We start from the raw sequence: 24,130 nt of genomic DNA on the forward strand, positions 1-24,130 counted from the left end.
AGATTTTTAGCCAATTTTTTGGTTGTTCTTGTTGTTTTTTGAGTACAGTTATGACTTTTCTCATAATTTTGCCAAGTAAAATTCTGATTATTATTATAATGTTGCCCATTTTTTTAAGTTTTCTTATAGAATTGTGACTGCCGTCGAGTAAAATTACGACTCTTTTCATAAAATTGCCAACATTTTAAGCTTTCCTTGTAAAATTGCGACTGTTATTGAGTAAAATTCCAACTTTTATCATGATAGTGCACAAAATTTAAGTTTTTCTTGTAAAGTTTTTACTTCAGTTGAGTAAAATTACGACTTTTATTATAATACTGCTAAAATTCTAAGTTTTTCTTGCGAAATTGTGACATTTTTCTTCTGAAATTCCAACTCATTTTTCACAACAAGCTTTTTTATATTTGCATAGTATGTATATATTATTCATGTTGTAAATACAAATCTTTATATATGTAGAAAGGGTGTACCTAGAGAGGTAGGCATTTTTCTCAGGTCTCAAGAAGGTAACAATTACAAGAATGTGTGCGTGTGTGTGTGTGTGTGGTAGTCTTGACAAGCTTGTCAAAGTGCAAGCAGACCGAAGAACACAAAAGCAAAGCCTGAGGAAAAAGTAGTTTCCTGTTAGAAGTTCCTTGAGGAAAGCAAGAAGCTGTGAGTTTTGGACTTGTGCCGCTCTGATAGATGAACGTTAGAAGCAAATTTCCATAATCTGCTAGCTCAGGTTTGTGTTGTGGTGGGTCTCCTTGGATGGTGTACCTAATGAAGTGTCCAGTGAGTGGTAGCTACAGGACGCTATAGATGCAATAAATCATATCTACGTGTGGGTGACGTCCATGTTGTTTTTTCTATGTGATGACGTCCACCACAGAGGACATGTGAGTCTTTGAAACAACATTCAGGATAGCTAAGTTGACAATCTTCATCCTCCTGTCCTTCACTAGACAAAGCGGGCAGCACAAGCCCACCCAAGCGTGGATTAGTGGCGAGCGTCAGGACCGACAGGAGTGTGTCTTACTTGGGGGGGCTCCAGACAGGTTTATCTGGAAGCCTGAAGGTGAGAAGACAACTTTTATTTCCTTCACACGTGACAGAAACAAAAACCCGCCTGCTCGCTGCAATCCTGTGGGAAGGAACGCGGACATGCACGTGCACGCATCCAACACGGGGATGAGGCGGCGACATAAACAAATGAGGCGCGTCGTCAGGAAGCTCACCGTCATTCAGTTATTTAGCAGCGTTGTGGGGAAAGTCAGAACACAAGATTACTCAATCGTCACAAACTTCTTCTTCTCCTCTCCTAAGCAAGTGTGTGAGCGGCCATCTTGGAACTTTTCAATTTTCTCCTTTAAGAACTCTTTGAATGTCCTACAATGGTCATAAGTGATGTACAGTAGTGTTTTTCAACCTTTTTTGAGCCAAGGCACATTTTTTGCGCTGAAAAAATGCAGAGGCACACCACCAGCAGAAATCGTTAAAAAACTAAACTCAGTTGACAGTAAAAAGACGTTGTCGCAATTGTTGGGTATGACTTTAAACCATAACCAAGCATGCATGACTATAGCTCTTGTCTCAAAGTAGGTGTACTGTCACCACCTGTCACATCACTCTCTGACTTATTTGGACTTTTTTGCTGTTTTCCTTTGTGTAGTGTTTTACTTCTTGTCTTGCGCTCCTATTTTGGTGGCTTTTTTTCTTTTTTTGGTATTGTCCTGTAGCAGTTTCATGTCTTCTTTTGAGCGATATTTCCCGCATCTACTTTGTTTTAGCAATCAAGAATATTTCAGTTGTTTTTATCCTTCTTTGTGGGGACATTGTCGATTGTCACGTCATGTTCGGATGTACTTTGTGGACGCCGTCGTTGCCCCACAGTAAGTCTTTGCTGTCGTCCAGCATTCTGTTTTTGTTTACTTTGTAGCCAGTTCAGTTTTAGTTTTGTTATGCATAGCCTTCCCTAAGCTTCAATGCCTTTTCTTAGCGGCACTCACCTTTTGTTTATTTTTGGTTTCAGCATTAGATACCTTTTACCTGCACACTGTCTCCCGCTGTTCCCGACATCTACAAAGCAATTAGCTACCGGCTGCCACCTACTGATATGGAAGAGTATTACACGGTTACTCTGCTGAGCTCTAGACCAGTGTTTTTCAACCACTGTGCCGCGGCACACTAGTGTGCCGTGGGATACAGTCTGGTGTGCCGTGGGAGATTATCTAAATTCACCTATTTGGGTTAAAAATATTTTTTGCAAACCAGTAATGATAGTTTGCAAATGATGTGTTGTTGTTGAGTGTCGGTGCTGTCTAGAGCTCAGCAGAGTAACCGTGTAATACTCTTCCATATCAGTAGGTGGCAGCCGGTAGCTAATTGCTTTGTAGATGTCGGGAACAGCGGGAGACAGTGTGCAGGTAAAAGGTATCTAATGCTGAAACCAAAAATAAACAAAAGGTGAGTGCCGCTAAAAAAAGGCATTGAAGCTTAGGGAAGGCTATGCATAACAAAACTAAAACTGAACTGGCTACAAAGTAAACAAAAACAGAATGCTGGACGACAGCAAAGACTTACTGTGGAGCAAAGACTTACTGTGGAGCAAAGACGGCGTCCACAATGTACATGACGTGACAATCGACAATGTCATCACAAAGAAGTATAAAAACAACTGAAATATTCTTGATTGCTAAAACAAAGTAGATGCGGGAAATATCGCTCAAAGGAAGACATGAAACTGCTACAAGAAAATACCAAAAAAAGAGAAAAAGCCACCAAAATAGGAGCGCAAGACAAGAAGTAAAACACTACACACAGGAAAACAGCAAAAAAGTCCAAATAAGTCAGAGGGTGATGTGACAGGTGGTGACAGTACACCTACTTTGAGACAAGAGCTATAGTCATGCATGCTTGGTTATGGTTTAAAGTCATACCCAACAATTGCAACGACGTCTTTTTACTGTCAACTGAGTTTAGTTTTTTAACGATTTCTGCTGGTGGTGTGCCTCTGCATTTTTTCAGCGCAAAAAATGTGCCTTGGCTCAAAAAAGGTTGAAAAACACTGCTCTAGACAGCACCGACACTCAACAACAACACATCATTTTCAGACTAGAATTACTGGTTTGCAAAAAATATTTTTAACCCAAATAGGTGAATTTAGATAATCTCCCACGGCACACCAGACTGTATCTCACGGCAGTGTGCGCCGCGGCACAGTGGTTGAAAAACACTGATGTACAGTATAGGAAACATTTAGGAAAGATGGTCATGTGACAGTTACATGACGGTCATATGTTGGCCATGTGACACTCATTTGACAGTTATGGGACTGTCATACGATGGTCATGTGATAGTTACGTGATGGTCATATATTGCTCATGTGACGGTCATGTGACAGTTATGGGACTGTCATACGATGGTCATGTGATAGTTATGTGATGGTCATATATTGCTCATGTGACGGTCATGTGACAGTTATGGGACTGTCATATGACGGTCATGTGATAGTTATGTGACGGTCATATATTGCTCATGTGACGGTCACGTGATGCTCATGTGACAGTTATCTGACGATCATGTGACAGTTTTGGGAGTGTCATATGACGGTCATGTGACAGTTATGTGACGGTCATATAATGCTCATGTGACGGTCGCGTGATGCTTATGTGACAGTTATCTGACGGTCATGTGACAGTCATGTGATAGTTAAGGGAATGTCATATGACGGTCATGTGATAGTTATGTGACATCATATATTGCTCATGTGACGGTCACGTGATGCTCATGTGACAGTTATCCGACGGTCATGTGATGGCCATGTGACAGTTATGGGACTGTCATATGACGGTCATGTGATAGTTATGTGACGGTCATATATTGCTCATGTGATGGTCATATATTGCTCATGTGACGGTCACGTGATGCTCATGTGACAGTCATCTGACGGTCATATGACGGTCATGTGACAGTTATGTGACGATCATATATTGCTCATGTGACGGTCACGTGATGCTCATGTGACCGTTATCTGACGGTCATATGGCAGTTATGTGATGGTCATATGACAGTTATGTGATGGTCATATGTTGCTCATGTGACGGTCACATGATGCTCATGTGACAGTTATGTGAGGGTCATATTAGGGTCATATAACGGTCATGTAACAGTTATGTGACGGTCATATGAGGGTCATATGATGCTCACGTGACCAGTCATGTGATGCTCACGTGACCAGTCATGTGATGCTCACGTGACCAGTCATGTGATGCTCACGTGACCGTCATGTGATGCTCCCGTGACGATCCGAGGATGCGGACTATAGCAGTGAGTCAGGTAAGATAGCTCACTTCTAAAAGCTTATTTTTGCTATTGAAAATGTCATTTTTAATCAATGTAATTTTTTAAAAAACTTTATTTTATGTGAAATATTAAAATGTAACTGTTCTTAGTATATTTCTTTAATGAATTAATAGACAGCAAGCAAACAAATCATCTTTTAGAGTCGAAACTGTTATGAAAAGTCTAAAAATGCTAATAATACACCCAATAAAATGTGTGTTTTTCAATGATTTCACATGAATACGTATTCTTTCTTCAATTTAAAGAACATTTGTACTACAGTAAAAAGTGAATATGGTAATACATTTATCATGAACAATGTCATACCGTAAATTCTGGATTATAAACTGATACGTTCTTCCTACGCTTCAAAACCTGACGCCTATAATAAGGTATGGCTAATTTAAGTCTTTTTTTCCCGCTGACGGCCATAATACAAATAGTACAAAAAAAACAAACAAGCAAATACACTGAAAAAGTGTTATTGTTTTTGCTACGGCGCCATTTTTTGGACGAGTTTGTTCACTGCAGTTGCTGCAGTGCTCTTCTCTTTAGTGCTTTCAACCGGAAGTAAAATTGTCGTTCCGTCTTCTAGCCGTTCATAGCGTTTTTACTCGTATGGACTTTTAATTCATCACTCAAAGCAACGCTTGTAAGTTTTACAATATATCTAATACCATTCTTACTTACTAAACTAAACTGATGTCTGTAGGAGTGTTTTCATGATTATTTGTATGTGCTATCGTAATGTAAAGAACCTAGTATTGTTAGCATTAGCTAATATGCTAACACGTTTACGAGTGTCTGTGTTATTATTATTACAACAACTTTCTTTTTGTATTATTTTTGGTTTCACAAATTCCTCAGTAAATTCACCAAAACGTCACTGTGGAGTTATTGAGTCTGTTTAGCTGATTGGAGAGTTAGTGGGTCCATGACGATGACTTCTGTTTTGTTTCATCGGCCGTTTTACTGCCGTGTGACAGACACCGTTTGGAAACAATTAAGTTATATAAATAAACATTTACAGAATCTTACTGTGTAAATAATTAATTTCACAACGTAAATATCTGCGGCTTATAGTCCGATGCGGCTAACATATGGGAAAAAAAAAATTTATTCTAAAATTTAGTGGGTGCAGCTTATATTCTGGTGCCCTCCTGAGGGAAATACGGTACATTTAACATCACACATCTTTCACACAAACTACTATTTTGTTTGATTTGGGCTTCAATTAAGTTCTTTCCCAAGGTTTCGCCGCAGTTTCTTACGGCCAAATATTGTATGTTACAAAATAGGTTGCTTTCCCCGCAAAATATTACACACATTAGTGATTTAGTCCATGTACTTTTTCATTTAGCTCTCCTACAAAATAATCCACCATGGGGCCAAAGAAAGTTGTGAATGATAGCACTTTAATAAAAGAAGGTGAGAAACACTATTGAGTTCAACAAATAATTTGGAGCAAACTCTGAAGTTAACCCCCCCTCTCCTCTCTTTGCCAATACGTGTTCAATGCAGTTCATTTATCATTTCTATGTGTTTTATATAGTTTACTGCATGTAAAACTATCATTATTTACTATAAAATGTGTTTTGTGTTAATAGGTTGGCTGTCTGGAACGCATTAATTTGATTTACTTTATTTCTTACTAGAACAATTGTACGATTAGTTTTTTTCTCAGACCATATGAAGGTACCTACGTGTTTTAGAAATAAAATACACTACAGATGTGTTCTATGTACATGGCCATTACACTTTTAATGGATCTGAATGACACTTTTTTACTTTATCTGAATGTTAATTCAACATGCAGCACATCTGTCACTACTAAACTAAACAATGATGCTACAATGAACTTAAATGGTCATACCTGTTTCGCTTTGACATCTCCAGCAGGTGTTGGAGTCTGGAAATTGCAATCAGACATTTAGCGATCATTCGTAATTAATTTTAATGCATTGATTGACAGGAGGTGATCACGTCACATGACCACATGATTGCAGTAACCTCATTGCAAATGTTACAGGTATATTTTCCCTCCTTTTGGCAGAATGAGAACATCTTAGAAATCACTACATTTGGCCTTGGTTCTGCTAGAAGAGAAATATGCATGATGAGCTCTGAGAATTTGGATAAATCATGATTAATCAGAGGTGATTACTCGCATGCTTTATTAAAATTAGCTTGAGAAAAGGCCCAATATTTGTACACAAATGCAGTTTTACTGTCAGAATGTCATCCAGAAACGTTTTTGAACATTTGACTTCAATGCATGTCATTTATTTGCAAAAAACTTGCCAACAGTTTTATCTGAAGTTGTTTCAGGCTGTATTTTGGTATACAGGTGCACTACTTAAAGGCCAAATGTTCATTGGTGTCTTTTTTACCTTTCAATATTTAATGATCTTACTTTAAGAAGTATTTATTTTTTATACATTTTTAAGTCTATGCATATCATATCAGATACATGCCAAATGTGTAACTAAGAGTAACAAATTACTCGTACAATGATAGTGATAGTGAAATATATACACAATTTAAAACAAATGTGTATCTTTAAACCACTAATTGTGATATAAGTTAGCTAATGGTGTTCTTATGTTTTTGTTTTTAAAAATGTAACTGTGAGGAAGTTGCAAACAGCCCCTTTAAATGGTGTGGTATGCCACGTTAAATGACTTGGAAGGCCATTTTATATGGTGTTGTAAGCCATACTTAATGGTGTGGCGGGACATTTTTAAATGATGTTGAGGGCCACATTAAACGGTGTGTTATGTGTCACGTTAAATGGCGTGGTGGGCCACTTTCAATGATGTGGTGGACCAAATTAAATGACTTGGCGGGCTATTTTAAATGGTGTGGTATGCCACATTTAAAAGATGTGGCGGGTCATTTTTAAATGACGTGGAGGGCCACATTAAATGGTGTGGTATATACCACATTAAATGGTGTGGAGGGCCAAATTCAATGAAGTGGCGGGTCATTTTAAATGTGTGATATGCCATATTTAATGGTGTGGCGGGTCATTTTTAAATGACGTGGAGGGACACTTTAAATGGTGTGGTATAAGAAACTTTAAATGGTGTGGCGGTCCACTTTCAATGATGTGGTGGGCCAAATTAAATGACTTAGTGGGCCATTATAAATGGTGTGGTATGCCACATTTAAAAGGTGTGGCGGGTCATTTTTAAATGACGTGGAGGGCCACATTAAAGGCCTACTGAAATGATTTTTTTTTTATTTAAATGGGGATAGCAGATCCATTCTATGTGTCATACTTGATCATTTCGCGATATTGCCATATTTTTGCTGAAAGGACTTAGTAGAGAAAATCGACGATAAAGTTCGCAACTTTTGCTCGCTGATAAAAAAAAGCCTTGCCTGTACCGGAAGTAGCGTGACGTCACAGGAGCTAGTATTCCTCACAATTCCCCATTGTTTACAATGGAGCGAGAGAGATTCGGACCGAGAAAGTGATGATTACCCCATTAATTTGAGCGAGGATGAAAGATTCGTAGATGAAGAACGTTACAGTGAAGGACTTGAGAGACAGTGATGGACGTATCTTTTTTCGCTCTGACCGTAACTTAGGTACAAGCTGGCTCATTGATTCCACACTCTCCTTTTTTTATTGTGGATCACGGATTTGTATTTTAAACCACCTCAGATACTATATCCTCTTGAAAATGAGAGTCGAGAACGCGAAATGGACATTCAGTGCCTTTTATCTCCACGACAATACATCGGCGAAATGCTTTAGCTACGAGCTATCGTGATAGCATCGTGCTTTAACTGCATGTAGAAACAAAAAAATAAACCCCTGACTGGAAGGATAGATAGAAAATCAACAATACTATTAAACCGTGGACATGTAAATACACGGTTAATGCTTTCCAGGCTGGCGAAGGTTAACAATGCTGTGCTAACGACGCCATTGAAGCTAACTTAGCAACTTAGCAACGGGACCTCACAGAGCTGTGCTAAAAACATTAGCTCTCCACCTACGCCAGCCAGCCCTCATCTACTCATCAACACCCGTGCTCACCTGCGTTCCAGCGATCGGCAGAAGGACGAAGGACTTCACCCGATGCGTTTGGCGGCCCGGAGACGTAGGAAGTCAAGGTGAGGTCGGCGGCTAGCGCGGCTAGCGCTCCAACAAAGTCCTCCTGGTTGTGTTGCTGTAGTCCGTTGCTAATACACCGATCCCACCTACAACTGTCTTCTTTGCAGCCTTCATTGTTCATTAAACAAATTGCAAAATATGTCCACAATACTGTGGAATTATGAAATGAAAACAGAGCTTTTTGTATAGGATTCTATGGGGTACCATAACTTCCGTTATACTGACTTCGTCTCGCGCATACGTCATCATACCGCGACGTTTCAGCCGGATATTTCCCGGGAAGTTTTAAATGTCACTTTATAAGTTAACCCGGCCGTATTGGCATGTGTTGCAACGTTAAGATTTCATCATTGATATATAAACTATCAGACTACGTGGTCGGTAGTAGTGGGTTTCAGTAGGCCTTTAAATGGTGTGGTATATACCACATTAAATGGTGTGGAGGGCCAAATTCAATGAATGGTGTGGTATATACCACATTAAATGGTGTGGTATATACCACATTAAATGGTGTGGAGGGCCAAATTCAATGAAGTGGCGGGTCATTTTAAATGTGTGGTATGCCATATTTAATGGTGTGGCGGGTCATTTTTAAATGACGTGGAGGGACACTTTAAATGGTGTGGTATAAGAAACGTTAAATGGTGTTGCGGGCCACTTTCAATGATGTGGTGGGCCAAATTAAATGACTTAGTGGGCCATTATAAATGGTGTGGTATGCCACATTTGAAAGGTGTGGCGGGTCATTTTTAAATGACGAGGGCCACATTAAATGGTGTGGTATACACCACATTAAATGGTGTGGAGAGCCATATTTAATGGTGTGGCGGGTCATTTTTAAATGACGTGGAGGGACACTTTAAATGGTGTGGTATAAGAAACGTTAAATGGTGCACTTTCAATGATGTGGTGGGCCAAATTAAATGACTTAGTGGGCCATTATAAATGGTGTGGTATGCCACATTTGAAAGGTGTGGCGGGTCATTTTTAAATGACGTGGAGGGCCACATTAAATGGTTTGGTATACACCACATTAAATGGTGTGGAGGGCCAAATTCAATGAAGTGGCGGGTCATTTTAAATGTGTGGTATGCCATATTTAATGGTGTGGCGGGTCATTTTTAAATGACGTGGAGGGACACTTTAAATGGTGTGGTATAAGAAACGTTAAATGGTGTGGCGGGCGACTTTCAATGATGTGGTGGGCCAAATTAAATGACTTAGTGGGCCATTATAAATTGTGTGGTATGCCACATTTAAAAAGGTGTGGCGGGTCATTTTTAAATGACGTGGAGGGCCAGATTAAATGGTGAGGTATATACCACATTAAATGGTGTGGAGGGCCACATTCAATGAAGTGACGGGTCACTTTAAATGTGTGGTATGCCGGCTCATTTTTAAATGACGTGGAGGGACACTTTAAATGGTGCAGCATATGCCATATTTAATGGTGTGGTGGGCCACTTTAAAGAAATTGGCGGGTCATTTTAAATGGTGTGGCATGCCACATTTAATAGAGTGGCGGGTAATTTTAAATTTGTGTGGCAGGCCAATTTAAACGACTTGGCGGGCTATTATAAATGTTGTGGTATGCCACATTTAAAAGGTGTGGCAGGTCATTTTTAAATGACATGGAGGGCCACTTTAAATGGTGTGGTATATACCACGTTAAATGGTGTGGAGGGCCACATTCAATGAAGTGACGGGTCATTTTAAATGTGTGGTATGCCATATTTAATGGTGTGGCGGGTCATTTTTAATTGACGTGGAGGGACACTTTAAATGGTGTAGTATAAGAAACATTAAATGGATTGGCGGGCCACTTTCAATGATGTGGTGGGCCAATTTAAATGATTTAGCGGGCCATTATAAATGGTGTGGTATGCCACATTTTAAAGGTGTGGCAGGTCATTTTTAAATGACGTGGAGGGCCACATTCAATGAAGTGACGGGTCATTTTAAATGTGTGGTATGCCATATTTAATGGTGTGGCAGCTCATTTTTAAATGATGTGCAGGGACACTTTAAATGGTGCGGCATATGCCATATTTAATGGTGTGGTGGGCCACATTAAATAACTTGGTGGGTCATTTTAAATGGTGTGGTATGCCACATTTAATGGTGTGGTATGCCGCATTTAATGGTGTGGCGGGTCATTTTTAAATGATGTTGAGGGCCACGTTAAGCGACGTGTTATGTGTCACGTTAAATGGCGTGACGGGCCAATTTTAATGATGTGGTGGGCCAAATTAGATGACTTGGCGGGCTATTTTTAATGGTGTGGTATGCCACGTTTAATAATGTGGTGGGTCATTTTTAAATGATGTTGAGGGCCACATTAAACGGCGTGTTATATGTCACGTTAAATGGCGTGACGGGCCAATTTTAATGATGTGGTGGGCCAATTTAAACGACTTGGCGGGCCATTATAAATGGTGTGGTATGCCACATTTAAAGGTGTGGCGAGTCATTTTTAAATGACGTGGAGGGCCACTATAAATGGTGTGGTATACACCACATTAAATGGTGTGAAAGGCCATTTTCAATGAAGTGGCGGGTCATTTTAAATGTTTGGTATGCCATATTAAATGATGTGGCGGGTCATTTTTAAATGTCGTGGAGGGACACTTTAAATGGTGCATAATAGGCCATATTAAATGGTGTGGGGGGCAACTTTTAATTATGTGGTGGGCCATATTAAATAACTTGGCGGGTCATTTTAAATGGTGTGGTATGCCACATTTAATCGTGTGGCAAGTCATTTTTAAATGTCAAGGGCCACTTTAAACGGTGTGGTATAAGACACATTAAATGGTTTAGCGGGCCATTTTCAATTATGTGGTGGGCCAAATTAAATGGTATGGCGGGCCATTATAAATGGTGTGGTATGCCACATTTAAATGTGTGGCAGGTCATTTTTAATTGACGTGGAGGGCCACATTAAACGGTGTGGTATAAGACACATTAAATGGTGTGGCGGGCCATTTTCAATGATGTGGTGGGCCGAATTAAATGACTTGGCGGGCCATTACAAATGGTGCGGTATGCCACATTTAATGGTGTGGCGGGTCATTTTTAAATGATGTTGAGGGCCAAGTTAAACGGTGTGTTATGTGTCACATTAAGTGGTGTGGCGGGCCACTTTCAATGATGTGCTGGGCCAAATTAGATGACTTAGCGGGCTATTTTAAATGGTGTGGTATGCCACATTTAAAGGTGTGGCAGGTCATTTTAAATGATGTCAAGAGCCACTTTAAACCTGTGGTGGGCCAAATTACATGACTTGGCGGGCCATTTGAAATTTTTAAGGTGTGGCGAGTCATTTGTAAGTAACATGGAGGGCCAATTTAAATGGTGTGGTATATCCATCCATTTCCTACCGCTTGTCCCTGGTATATGCCACGTTAAATTAGTGAGTTTGACACATGTGCATTACATGAATAACACGAAACCTCGGAACAACACTTTTGAATGGAGTGCAGTAGGTCTCCGTATTGATAATAATAATAATAATATCATCGTGACTCAGGTCATGTTTACTTCCATCGCATCTGCTTCTCCTCACAAGTGATCGCAGTCCAGGAAGTAGTCCGATCCCCCGCAGCTAACAGCTAGCCCTTCACCTTCACGCCGACAAGATGTACTCACCTTGCAGGCTGCTGACTGTTGTAAAGAGTTGTTGAGACGTTTGTTGTTGCTTGTTTGCGTCTGCTGCGCCCTTGTTGCTGCACGGAGACGACTTGTTAGGGCTGGGACTCGCCATTGTTGTGGTGGATTTAAATTCCATCAGCAGCACCGGCGGCCTCTTTCACCTTCCTTCTCGGCCCTCTTCACACCAACATACACGCCGGGAGAAGTTGTTGTTGTTGCGGTAAAAGAAGGAAGACGGTCCCAGGCGGTGTTAAAGGCTGCCTGTAAACAACATCCAGCGATGCTAACTAAGCTAGGCTAGGCTAGCCGCAGGAGACAACATGCAGCGATCAGCTGACCAGTGACAGTGACTCAACTATACACTGTGATACCTTTAAATATGTGCACTTTAAAACCAAAAATGCTTCTACACGGTAATATAGTTGTTGTTTTTTAAAACGGCGACACGGAAATGTCGTTAATATATTTTTATTGCTATTTAATATTTTTACACACCCAGACAAACAAACCCGGAAGGAAAAAAAAATAAATATAAATATATTTTTTAAATTAGAGTTCAGACAAGATGATTGTAATGTGTAATGTGATAAGAAAATATAAAAAGAGATTTATAATAATACATAAATTAAAAATAAAGTCAATTCGTTGTTTGGAAATAAAAAGCCGAAGTTGCCGACGGTGCACTTGATGTGAGTACCTCGACGTCCCGTGCGGGCGGGAACGTGAGCCCAGTGACAACATGAGACAATTCAGCTCATCAATCAGCACAAAAACGTTGCTGCTGATAATTTGGCGAGTGTGCAATGTCCTCATGTCGTTATTCTTCGGCCTTGCAACGTACGTGCAGGTGAGATTCGCGTCTTTCTTAAGGTTGTTTGTTGACTTGTTTCTTCAGTAACTTTGAACTTTGAACTGTCAGATTAACGACCCAGACTATGCATTGTGGATGGTGAGCAGACAAGCCAAATATCTCATAAAAAGAGCCAATATTGATCACTTTGCATTAGTTTTCCCCGTTTAATTGTAAACTTTAATGTTTGTTGTTGTGTCTCAGGTCGGTTACGGCGTTCCCGCGCTCCTGTGTGCACTTATTGGCCTCAAACACCAGGTGACAGGTAACACAAATATTAATAAAGCGCAGCAGCATTATTATAAATTAACATGCAACTTTTTTAAAATCCTTCTTTTGCGCAGTATGACTTCCTCTCTGAGGAACAGTGAATGTTTGCACACAGCGCCCTCAAGTGGCCTTAGTGTGACACTACAAGTTTCTAAACATTTCAAGCTTTGCGTTATGGCTTTCAACCGTATTTGTACTTTCAATTTTGACTGAAAATTGCATACAATTGCAAGTCTTTTGAACTTGACCATGCAAAAAACGTCATATCAAGAAAGGGGTGTCCAAATTGCGCCCTGAAGAATTTTGTTGGATAAAAAAATAACAATAAAAGTTTGAAAACAGAGCCAAGAATTGTGATGAAATGTAGAAAAAAGGCTAAAAATTTGATATTAATAACTCAGGGTGTCATACTGAAAAGTTAAAGTATGCGGGGGCCATTTAGATTTTATTTTTATTAGTTGGAAAAAAAGATAAAATAGGACATATTAAATATTTAAAGACAAAACTTATGGTGAGCTTTCATTCTCTTTAAATTACCATTTTTTCTTGGGTTATTTTTACACATTTTATTTTACCCCTTTAGTAGTAATAGTACACTTTGTCAAAACAAAGCTGAAAACAGGTAACGTCTATTTTTAGCATTCCTGTTTACAAAATAAAGATGTAAGATTTCAGTACGTGGCCCTTGTTGGAAAAAGTTGTGAAACCCCTGTATTAATGTATATTTCAAACATTTTTTGTTAGAACAAAATGTTTTTCCCCCTGACTTATTTCAAAAGCAAACATTTTATTGATCAATTTGTATGTAAAAAAAAATGAAATAATCAAATTCAAAAAGGGATTGTGAATATAATAAAGCGATTATACATTATAATTCACTATATATATTAATTTATATTTTTATGTATATATATTTTATTTATATATTTTCATTTGATATATTTAAATATTTTTAATTTGATACATTTATATTTATTTGTTTATATATTATATATATGTATGTATGTATATATTATTATATTCACTGTAACAAGCGGCCCTCTGAGGGCAGCCATAACTCCCTCAATGAAAGGGAGTTTGTTTGAAACACTGTAATTGATGACTGCAGAGACGTTGCCATGGAGACGTGTGGCCGACCTCCACATGACAATGTGCGGTGGATTCCTTGTAATGATGGGATGGAAACTCTCTAAAGAGAACCCAGCAGACGTCTTCCAGCAGGAAGAGGGCAGGTGGTCACGCACGTTGCTTCATAAACTGCATGTTTATACGCACTTGATGTTTTGGCTTTTTTCTTTGTCTTTGCCCTTTTAGAGAGATGTCTGGCCTCATGCTGACGGTGATGTGGCTTATCCTGTGTCGGCACTCTGGAAGGTGCGGTAAACGTGTTGAAGGTCACGTCTTGTTTTGAAGAGATCTCTGAACCAGGTATTTGCCCGTCAGGTCCGCTGTGGGCAAGCTGAGAGTGTCCGCGGGCGTCCTCATCACCATCTTCCCCTTCGTGTGCTGGTACCACGTGCACCACAAGAACAGGTCCAGCTGGCCCACACACTGCACCACTGCCATTTAGCAAGCGACAACAGGTCAACGCAGTCCACTGACCATCAATGAACCAATGAAGAAGCACTTTAATGTTTTGCATCGGAATTTGTGCTGTATTATAATTACTTTCACTGTATGATTTATTTGATTAAAACGTGAATTGTTGACTATTTACTAGCAATGTCATGGAGAGATGTGGCGTTCATGAACGAATTGAGTCTTTTGAGTGAACGATGAGAACCGTTCTTTTTGCATTTGCAAATTTAGCGTCGATAATTGCCAATGAGTCAAAGAACATTTTTTTAACCTTAAATGTTTCTATATATATATTTTAACATTTGGACTCAATTTCCAGGGTAATCATTGTAGAGCATACTTGCCAACCTTGAGACCTCCGAATTCGGGATTTGGGGGTGGCGGGGAGTATATTTATAGCTAGAATCCATTCAATACATAGGATTTCAACAGGATCTACCCCAGTCTGCTGACGTTCAAGCAGAGTAGTAGATTTTTGTAAAAAGCTCTTAAAATTGTAAAGGACAATGTTTTATCAACTGATTGCAATAATGTAAATTTGTTTTAACTATTAAATGAACCAAAAATATGACTTATTTTACACACAATTCTTTTTATTTTTTTATAAATGTCTAATGATAATGTCAATGAGGGTTTTTTAATCACTGCTATGTTGAAATTGTAAGTAATATTGATAATGTTGTTGATATTAATTTTTGTTTCACTACTTTTGGATTGTTCTGTGTCGTGTTTGTGTGTCCTCTCAATTGCTCTGTTTAAAGAAAAATGCTTGAATTTCAGTGTTCATTTATTTACACATATATACACACACAACACTCTAGTCTTTGTTGTATTTGAAAGTGCAGTGCTTTGCAGCCAGTAGCACAGCCTTTGAAGGAGCATAGGTGTGGGCAGCATCTGTGAAATTTAATTTGCAGGAAAGGAGTGAGTTTAGGGTTGAATGGTCCATCCTCGTTCTATTCTCTGTCACTATCTTTCTAACCATGCTGAACACCCTCTCTGTTGATGCATTGCTGTGTGGCACGCACAAAAGTGCCTTCATCAAATGCACCAGAGTCTGGAATCTTCCATCTCTCCCTAGCATGGCCCAAAACCGGTCAATCCTTGGTTCCTGAGGAAGATCTTCCCTGCCAAGCACTTGGTACTCCACTACTTCTTCCCAGAGGCTATCCAGGTCCAATTGCAGCTGCGGCAGACTTTTCCCAAGCTCTATAACTGCAAATGAAAATTAGCAAATTAAGCACAAGTGAGCTGGGGATATAATTGTTTTCTCTAGTCTAATCTATAACTTCTGAAGTTGATTATTAAACAACTACGGCCATCATTTAAAAAAGGGGATGTACCTGAGTTTGGGGAAAATTGATGCCGTGACTCTGGGTCCAACACGGTCAGGTTTTGGAGGATGATGTTGTCGAGGGGGAATGCAGTCATCATGTTTGTGGTCACAGCTATAAAGAAGTCTCTCACTGCCCTGTGACACATGATCAGATCAAAAATTACAGCCATTGTCTGATGGGATATCAGTTAGTTAGCTCTTAGGAGGTAAGCTGATTTGGATAACAATAATCATGTTTACTTGATCATCATTGGGACAGAGGAGGAAAGTTCATCCACGTTGTCCTCCAAGAGGCTTTGTGCAGCTGCTCCAAGAAAGAGGTCGCTGTCCGGCAACTGTAGGCTGGCATCCTTGAACTTGATGTCCTTCAGTGGGACATCAGCAATAAGGCTGGCAGGGAGAAATCTTCCCATTAATCTTCTCACCAGGCTGGTCATCTCCCGGTGCAGCCTATGAACCATCACTCCTTCAGCCTAGAAACACATTGATTATCAGTTATAAAAAAATGATAACAGCATTATTTATCATAATTATTTAAGTTAGTCTTTTGATAGGCTGGCTGACCTGAAACATAACATTGAACTCTGCCAGTGGTTTCAGAGCCTGGGAGAGGAAGAGGAAAAAGAACTTTGTCTTCTTGCTGGTCAAATGCTCTGCCAGCATCTTCACCTTGCAAGGCTTCTCCACATCCTCATGACTGGCAAAATATGCCTGCAGTGCATCCCACTGGTTCAGCACCCGGTTTATGCAAGTCAGCAAGCTGAGCCACCTGGTTGCACAGTATCGGAGTATCTTCAGAGTTTCTGAGTCTGTGAACTCCACAAACTCCTTGAAGATTTCACAACGTTTGGCACTGAAGTTGAGAAAGGTTAAAAAAATAAAATAAAATAGGCAAACAATTGTTAAATAATGAAAAGCCACGGAACCAAGAGAACATCCAAAGGCTCTTTTAACTTATGAGCAAGTGTAAAATGCGGTATATCAATATGCTTACCTGATGTCAAAGTGAGCATATATACTGCTGAGGATGTCTTCAATAGGCTGGCGTAGAGCCTTAATGCCACATCCTGTGGCCAGCTGGACCAGATGACAGATGCATTCCATGTCAATTAGGGATGGCTGCATGTCTTTGATTCTGCTGACAACAGAATCGTGCTTCCCCTTCATCACACTGGCATTATCACTATTAAATGCCACAACGTTTCTCCAGTCAATTTCTCTGTCACTAGGAATAAACAAAGTATAACATTACTTATTAGTGGTCTGTCTCCTGGCATATTGTAATGTATTTACATTTACACATCAGCGACTTTACATTTACCTTAGCACTGTGTTCAGTGACTCAAAGAGGTTCTGTGCTGTTCCAATGTTGCACCCTGGCATGTGCAGAAACTTTGTCACCACCTCCTGAGTTTTCGGATCGCAAACCCTGGCCAATATCACAAACTCCTTTAAAAAAAAAAAAAAACATATATATATTTAGAGAGCAATTTTCACTGACAGCAGCCACAAAATGACTTTACAAGAGAAGTGTAAATACAAAATACATACTTTATCCGTGTTTCTGCTTGTGCTTTCATCACACATCAGACCAAAGGGTTGGTTTTGGCAAAGTTCGATCACTTCCTTGTCCAGTTCCGGGGCAATGGCACCTATCAAATACACAGTAATGAAAACACAGTTGTTCTACTAACTGTACTGAGTTTGAGTTTGTTTCGAACATGCAAGCATACATGATACATCACAATATTCCGTTTCTCTTTTCAACATGTTCGAAAAGGAGTAGGAAGAAGCAGAGCTTATTTAATCCTACCCCTTTTCCTTTACATAACAGTTGCTAAAACTTTTGTTCACTTCCTGTTCTCAATTTATTCACAATATACTCCATAAGTAATGACAATAAAGATAAATAAATAACAATTGGTGAAGTAAGTTATATTTCATATGGTGAGATAAGTAAGATTATTTTGAGAATGAAAGAATGGATGGATGAAATAAATTCAGAATGTTTATCATGGTTCTTCTTTGTACTTTGTAAACACTAAGTTTGAAGAGGATCATATTAGTACATTGCTTTGCTTAATCCATTCCATAATTTAATTCCACATACTGATATAGTGGTCTTTAAGTGTTGTACGTGCATACAAATGTTTTAAGTTACATTTGTCTCTAAGATTATATTTCTCCTCTTTTTTTTTTTAGAAGAATTGTTGTATATTACTGTACTGTACTTGCTGCTTACTTTAAAAATGTTTTTAAAAAATAACACTTACCTTTCACTATTTGAGTCGCCTTCGTTCTGCCATTTGAGTACTGGCGAGCGATCTCTGAATCCGGGAACATATCCTTCACGGCTTTGTTGAAAACATCCGCAAATGAGAACGGGATGTTGCTTGCAGCTATCAGCATAGCCATCTTTGTCTCGGCATATGTTACACCCTCGGGTCTCCATTCAGCAAGGTGGCCCATAATCATACTTGCCAACCCTCCCAGCCCAGGATTATGGGCCACAACACTGGGCTGAGACCGGTGCCGCGTTGCCGCCGCTTTGTGCTTCGCTGTCCGTTCATGAATGAGTATGTCCATTCGCCCACCGTGTTCAATGGAGAAGTCTGATCTACAAAATGTGCAGGTAGCATACCCCTTCCCCTTCGAGCTGTCCTGGATGAACTGAAATATTTGTTTCCAAACATTTTGGAACTTGCAAGCGTACTTCTTCTTCTTACTCGGCGTCGGCGTCGTCATGACTGTATCTTCTTCGTTCTTCTGCTTCGTCTCCTCCATGTTGTGTGTGCAGTTGGCCACTCTCCATTAGCCGTAGATGTTGAACGTGACTGGGTCGGCACGTTGTTTCTATGGCGGAAATGCGGACGTGACGACAGGCTGTCCTCACTCAGGTCCGCATGGACCTGGATGGGGCGTGCCTTAATCGGGAGATTTTTTTGGGAGAGGCACTGAAAATTCGGGAGGGTTGGCAAGTATGATTGTAGAGTAGTAGTTCAAGCATACACCCAGCAGGCTTTGAGTGATAAACCACGTGACTTTGTGTTACGCCGCCATCTTGCCGGTCAACTCGTTCCTACGTGTTCGTACAGATTCAGTTTGATTTCTGCGCTACATTTTCACCGATTTCATCCGAATTATGGCTGATTTGCTATCCAATGATGTTGTACATTTGGATGAAGAGTCCAAGAAACATTACCGAGAGAAGTTGAACCTTGTTGGCACAACGGATCCGTACCTTTTACCGAGAAGCATGCTAAAATCACCTGAGCATATCCAGACATTTATAATTACCTCGTCGATTCACCATCTCCGTACACTGGAAAGGACCTTAAGGCATACAAGAGTCTGGATGCCTACAAGTAATTTACAGCAGGTTTTGTGCATGATGGGCTGATATGGCAGATTCCAAACAAGAATCGATTTCTTCTCATGACCAAGGTAAGGAAAAAGCACACACAGAGGAGCCTACTGTCTGTTTACAAATCCGCGTGGCAGTAACAGTGTGATTGTGAAAAAACTACTGAAGTGATTCTAATGAAAACTCACATTGTTAAGCTTTTTTTTAAAATTACAAATGACGTCCTGTTCAAAAATGCTTTTAATTAAAAAACCGTTTCACAAACTTCATATTGAAATTTTCCAATTTTTCTCTACGCATTACATCATTTCAAAAAACTACTATAGACTTTGTGAAACAGTTTTTTAATTAAGCATTTTTGAACAGGAGGCTTTTTGTAATAAAAGATTAGCCTGAAAATGTATCGTATTCAGTTTAAGGATGTGACCAAACAATATTATAAAAAAATTCTATCAAAAATTGCTTTGTAAAAAACTGTTTCCAGGAGCTTCATATTGAAATCTGAGAAATTAATTCCTTCAATAAAACAACATTACATAATTTCCAACTATTCAGTATAAAGCTTATGAAACAGTTTCTACAAAAATAATTTTTAGAATTCATGCTTGATAATTCATTTTGGTTTCTTGCTCAAAATGAACCAGGTTTAAATTTTCAGGCTAATTTAATGAATGATTCATGAGAAAATTTACCAAATGCCAGGTAAAATATGCATAAATGGACAGTAAGAGGTCTAGCCTTGTATATTATATCCAAATTAGGGACTGATAATGAGATAAGGTATGTCATATTATCTGTTTCAGGTAAAACACTCTCAACGGATGAATGATCCTCCCCTCAGACCTTGGGTAGCAATAGCGAAAGATGGTCAGATCATGTGCTGCCACTGTACTGCATGCATGGCTGGATTGGGTGAAACATGTTCACATTCAGCAGCATCCCTGTTCGCCCTGGAGACATTAATACGTATGAAGACAGCCACTCCATGCACATCACTACCTTGTCAGTGGCTGAAACCATCAGCATCGCACATAGAATATGCTGAAGGATGCAATATCGATTTTGCCCGTCCAGCCCAGAAACGAAAGTCAGAAGTTTCAACTCCTGAGGAAAGTGCTGCGAGAAAACTGCTGAATGAGTGAAGCGAAAGCTTCCTGTACCTCTCTCACAGCTGTACGATTCTGGCAATATGAAACTCAGCCCAGATGAACTTGCACTGAAATGCCGGTCAGAGCTGGAAAAGTTACATTCCATTACCAGAAAGCAGGTTTGTATTTTTTTCGCACCTAGTAATTAATATACATATCATAAATAATTTATTGTTCTCCAACCTGCTACAAATAATCTAATCATAGTGAAAACAATTTTTATTAAAATGTTTTTCAGATATCTGCAGTTGAAGAAGAGTCCAGGGGCCAAGCAACATCAACAACTTGGTTTCAACAAAGAGCTGGGCGAATTACGGCCTCGAATTTTAAGGCAACGACCAGGACCAATGTCTCAAAGCCATCCAAGTCATTGATCAAGAGAATCTGCTATCCTGAACTGTGTAGATTTTCAACAGCCGCAACTAGGTGAGAAATTGGATTTGAAAATTTAATTTGCACTGCAATATAATTAAATTAAATTTTAGTTTCAATTTGTATTTATTGTTCGTATTTACACTACCGTTCAAAAGTTTGGGGTCACCCAAACAATTTTGTGGAATAGCCTTCATTTCTAAGAACAAAAATAGACTGTCGAGTTTCAGATGAAAGTTCTCTTTTTCTGGCCATTTTGAGTGTTTAATTGACCCCACAAATGTGATGCTCCAGAAACTCAATCTGCTCAAAAGAAGGTCAGTTTTGTAGCTTCTGTAACGAGCTAAACTGTTTTCAGATGTGTGAACATGATTGCACAAGGGTTTTCTAATCATCAATTAGCCTTCTGAGCCAATGAGCAAACACATTGTACCATTAGAACACTGGAGTGATAGTTGCTGGAAATGGGCCTCTATACACCTATGTAGATATTGCACCAAAAACCAGACATTTGCAGCTAGAATAGTCATTTACCACATTAGTAATGTATAGAGTGTATTTCTTTAAAGTTAAGACTAGTTTAAAGTTATCTTCATTGAAAAGTACAGTGCTTTTCCTTCAAAAATAAGGACATTTCAATGTGACCCCAAACTTTTGAACGGTAGTGTAAATCTACTCTTCTTTATGAACTTTCAGACTTCATAAAGAAGGTAAATTGTATATGGTTATGGGTGCTTAACAATCTTAAGTAAGGCAGTCAGTAATCTTAGTAGTTAGCTTTCAGATTGCATAAAAGAGGTAATTGTGTCATACATGGTTATGAGTGCTTTCTCTCGCTTATCTGTCTATCAACTGTCATCCCTTAAATGTTGCACTATTCTTTTTCTTCTTTCTGCCTATTGAAATGGTTTGTCAAATCGCTTTACTATGTTTGCTTATAACCAAAGTACTACCTTTCATATTTACGTTTATATTCATCATTTTATTTTTAGATGGGGTTGCGATCACGAGTCGGACGCAAGGAAGCGGTACGAAATGATAATGAGCCAGCGGCACACTGGCCTAAACGTTGACGAAACCGGATTCCACATGTCTGCCGACCGTCCATATTTCGGCGCATCACCGGATGGGCTACTCTCGTGTGACTGCTGTGGCAAAGGGTGCCTCGAAATTAAGTATCCCTTCTGCATCAAAGATAAAGGAGTGGAAGAGGTTGCTGGTGAGTCCAAGGCGGTCTGTTTGGAGCAGAAATCGAACGGCAATTGCGTGCTACGTGAAGACCACCAGTATTATTACCAAGTACAATCACAACTGTGTTGTACTGGCAGGAAGTACTGTGACTTTGTCGTATGGAAGGAGAATCTACTCTTTATTCAGCGCATCATTCCTGATGATTCCTTCCTGGCAAACGAACTGGCCAAGATGGACAATTTCTATCTCCGTTGTATTATGCCAGAGCTATTAGCTAAAGTGTATACGGTAGAACAATCTGTTGCTACCACTGCATCCGCTTCGGAAGAGTTTGTTTGCTACTGCCGTAACCCTCCCACTGAGGATATGTTGGTTTGTAAATCAGAGAACTGCAGCATCAAAGCATTCCACATGAAATGTCTTGGCATAAAACGAGTCCCACAACGATGGTTTTGCCCTAACTGTAAGAAGTTGGAAGTAAAACAGAAAAAGTTGTTTCTGTAAGATTCTTTCCTGGTATTTATTACAGAACAAATATGGATGCAACATCATTACTCAAATGGTACAATTGGGTCGGATACATTTGTAAGTGCGCATGACACTTGTACAATTTTATCTAATGTTGTGAAACCACTGTCATCAGATGACAATAAAGAGATGGGTATGATATTTTCCATCATGGTATACTTTTGTCTTGCGAGTCCAATAACTCTCTCTACATGGATACGGACAGCAGCTAATCAACATCTAGTGGATTAAGCTGCCTTCTTTTCGAATCTCAGCGTGCACCACATCTTCACCAGCGGGTAGTTGATCATATTCACAAGGGACAGACTGGGAAATATTGACAAGTGCTGCTGCTGCTGCCAATGCCCTCTCGCGGTCTCTCTTACGCTGCTTGAGATTTGGTCTTCTCTCAAAGATCTTCATTGAACATTTGAGTTTTTGTTTGTGAGGTGACTGGGTATGCTCAAATATACTTGGCACATAGTCTGGGGATAGTGGATCTTCGCTTTTTGCACCTGAAACAATTAAACAATCACATTATTCATAATGACTTCCATAAATAATTAAGCACGTTGTTGATGGGGATATACCCAGTTCAATTTGTTTTGTAATGGCATTTCATAACTTGACATATTAAAAAAACTGAATAGAGTGAAATCATTCAGATACCTGTTTGTTTAAGTTGCTACCGTTTTGTTTTGTTTTCTTATTTTTTCATGATGCCTCATCTGATTGGCTTGAAAACTTTACCAATAAAAATTTTAACCTTGTGCCAATGGCTTGAAAACTTTACCAATGTAGATTTTACCTTGTGCCAAATGAAGTAACAAAAAGCCTCTTGTTCAAAAAGGCTTCATTAGAAAAAAATTGTTTCACAAGGTCCATCATAATTTTTTTTGAAATGTCCTAATGCATTCACTCATGATAATTAATTGTTCAATTCCAATATGAAGCTCAACATTTACATTGATAAAGTTTTCAAGCCAATCAGATGAGGCATCATGAAAAAATAAAAACGGTACCTAGCATCACACAGACAGAGGCGGGGGTAAACTGAAGAAATCATCCCATTCCCTGCCTTGCTGCTCTTGCTGCCCTTCTAAAAATGCACCCAGCATTTTCAACAATCATATTTGTATCATCCCATATTGTATTATTTCACATTTTGTGAAACAAATCAGGGGTGAATAGGTTGTTTACATACCTGATATGAAGTGTTCATTGCATATCCTTGTGTACATCGTAGGTTTCGATCGTTCACGACAAATCGCCGCGATCCGAAGCTAAGATTTGGTTTATCGCCTCGTCTATTGCTACATCCAACAGCACAGCAGGTTTCCGGCATTTCCAAGCTCAAATAGCAGCAGATCAAACAAGAAAGCGTGTGTGAGTCGTTGACCGGCAAGATGGCCGC

The 24,130-nt window shown here is 39.4% G+C and overlaps 4 protein-coding genes across 7 annotated transcripts in view; 2 read left to right on the forward strand and 2 right to left on the reverse strand.

The window, feature by feature from the left end:
* LOC133652029 (dual specificity mitogen-activated protein kinase kinase 4-like) overlaps window positions 1–12,585 on the reverse strand; it is a 30,132-nt gene extending 17,547 nt beyond the window's left edge. Inside the window, exons 1-3 of one of the 3 annotated variants that reach the window (XM_062050345.1) lie at window positions 12,098–12,585; window positions 6,197–6,232; window positions 1,019–1,051 (exon numbers count right to left, since the gene is read on the reverse strand). In XM_062050345.1, the coding sequence (XP_061906329.1) occupies window positions 1,019–1,051; window positions 6,197–6,232; window positions 12,098–12,236 (208 nt within the window). In that variant the 5' untranslated portion in view covers window positions 12,237–12,585. The remainder of the gene's footprint in view (window positions 1–1,018; window positions 1,052–6,196; window positions 6,233–12,097) is intronic. The other 2 variants (XM_062050347.1, XM_062050346.1) reach the window with 2 other exon arrangements.
* Window positions 12,586–12,645: 60 nt separating this feature from the next.
* tmem220 (transmembrane protein 220) lies at window positions 12,646–15,572 on the forward strand. The gene is made up of 6 exons (XM_062050350.1): window positions 12,646–12,947; window positions 13,020–13,049; window positions 13,155–13,215; window positions 14,329–14,452; window positions 14,535–14,594; window positions 14,664–15,572. Exons 1-6 carry the CDS (start codon window positions 12,840–12,842, stop codon window positions 14,788–14,790), a joined length of 510 nt encoding a protein of 169 aa, XP_061906334.1. The 5' UTR covers window positions 12,646–12,839; the 3' UTR covers window positions 14,791–15,572.
* Window positions 15,509–19,492, reverse strand: LOC133652028 (uncharacterized). Its single transcript, XM_062050344.1, has 8 exons — window positions 18,408–19,492; window positions 17,686–17,786; window positions 17,456–17,583; window positions 17,129–17,359; window positions 16,699–16,987; window positions 16,375–16,607; window positions 16,142–16,269; window positions 15,509–16,013 (listed from the first exon to the last, which is right to left on the reverse strand). Exons 1-8 carry the CDS (start codon window positions 18,916–18,918, stop codon window positions 15,616–15,618), a joined length of 2,019 nt encoding a protein of 672 aa, XP_061906328.1. The 5' UTR covers window positions 18,919–19,492; the 3' UTR covers window positions 15,509–15,615.
* On the forward strand, window positions 18,528–22,837 carry LOC133652030 (uncharacterized). 2 transcript variants are annotated; one of them, XM_062050348.1, is made up of 4 exons: window positions 18,528–19,578; window positions 20,302–20,765; window positions 20,885–21,072; window positions 22,011–22,837. In XM_062050348.1, exons 2-4 carry the CDS (start codon window positions 20,688–20,690, stop codon window positions 22,711–22,713), a joined length of 969 nt encoding a protein of 322 aa, XP_061906332.1. In that variant the 5' UTR covers window positions 18,528–19,578; window positions 20,302–20,687; the 3' UTR covers window positions 22,714–22,837. The 2 variants fall into 2 exon arrangements, with proteins under 2 accessions (XP_061906332.1, XP_061906333.1); XM_062050349.1 differs by having other exon boundaries at window positions 20,895–21,072.
* The last annotated feature ends 1,293 nt before the right edge of the window (window positions 22,838–24,130 follow it).

Source organism: Entelurus aequoreus, linkage group LG06, assembly GCF_033978785.1.
Source record: "Entelurus aequoreus isolate RoL-2023_Sb linkage group LG06, RoL_Eaeq_v1.1, whole genome shotgun sequence".
Taxonomy (NCBI): Eukaryota; Metazoa; Chordata; class Actinopteri; order Syngnathiformes; family Syngnathidae; genus Entelurus; species Entelurus aequoreus.

What these genes read in the sequence shown, in the direction of transcription:
- tmem220 (XM_062050350.1), top strand. Translation starts at nt 12,840, where the DNA reads ATGAGACAATTCAGCTCATCAATCAGCACAAAAACGTTGCTGCTGATA. An exon ending in GCCTTGCAACGTACGTGCAG is followed by an intron (nt 12,948 to 13,019) that starts GTGAGATTCGCG and finishes TTGAACTGTCAG; the next exon opens with ATTAACGACCCAGACTATGC. An exon ending in CCTCAAACACCAGGTGACAG is followed by an intron (nt 13,216 to 14,328) that starts GTAACACAAATA and finishes TGATGACTGCAG; the next exon opens with AGACGTTGCCATGGAGACGT.
- LOC133652028 (XM_062050344.1), bottom strand. Translation starts at nt 18,918, where the DNA reads ATGGAGGAGACGAAGCAGAAGAACGAAGAAGATACAGTCATGACGACG. An exon ending in CAAGCAGAAACACGGATAAA is followed by an intron (nt 17,584 to 17,685) that starts GTATGTATTTTG and finishes TTTTTTTTAAAG; the next exon opens with GAGTTTGTGATATTGGCCAG. An exon ending in TCTGTCCCAATGATGATCAA is followed by an intron (nt 16,270 to 16,374) that starts GTAAACATGATT and finishes CATGTGTCACAG; the next exon opens with GGCAGTGAGAGACTTCTTTA.
- LOC133652030 (XM_062050348.1), top strand. Translation starts at nt 20,688, where the DNA reads ATGAAACTCAGCCCAGATGAACTTGCACTGAAATGCCGGTCAGAGCTG. An exon ending in ATTCCATTACCAGAAAGCAG is followed by an intron (nt 20,766 to 20,884) that starts GTTTGTATTTTT and finishes AATGTTTTTCAG; the next exon opens with ATATCTGCAGTTGAAGAAGA. An exon ending in TTTTCAACAGCCGCAACTAG is followed by an intron (nt 21,073 to 22,010) that starts GTGAGAAATTGG and finishes TTTTATTTTTAG; the next exon opens with ATGGGGTTGCGATCACGAGT.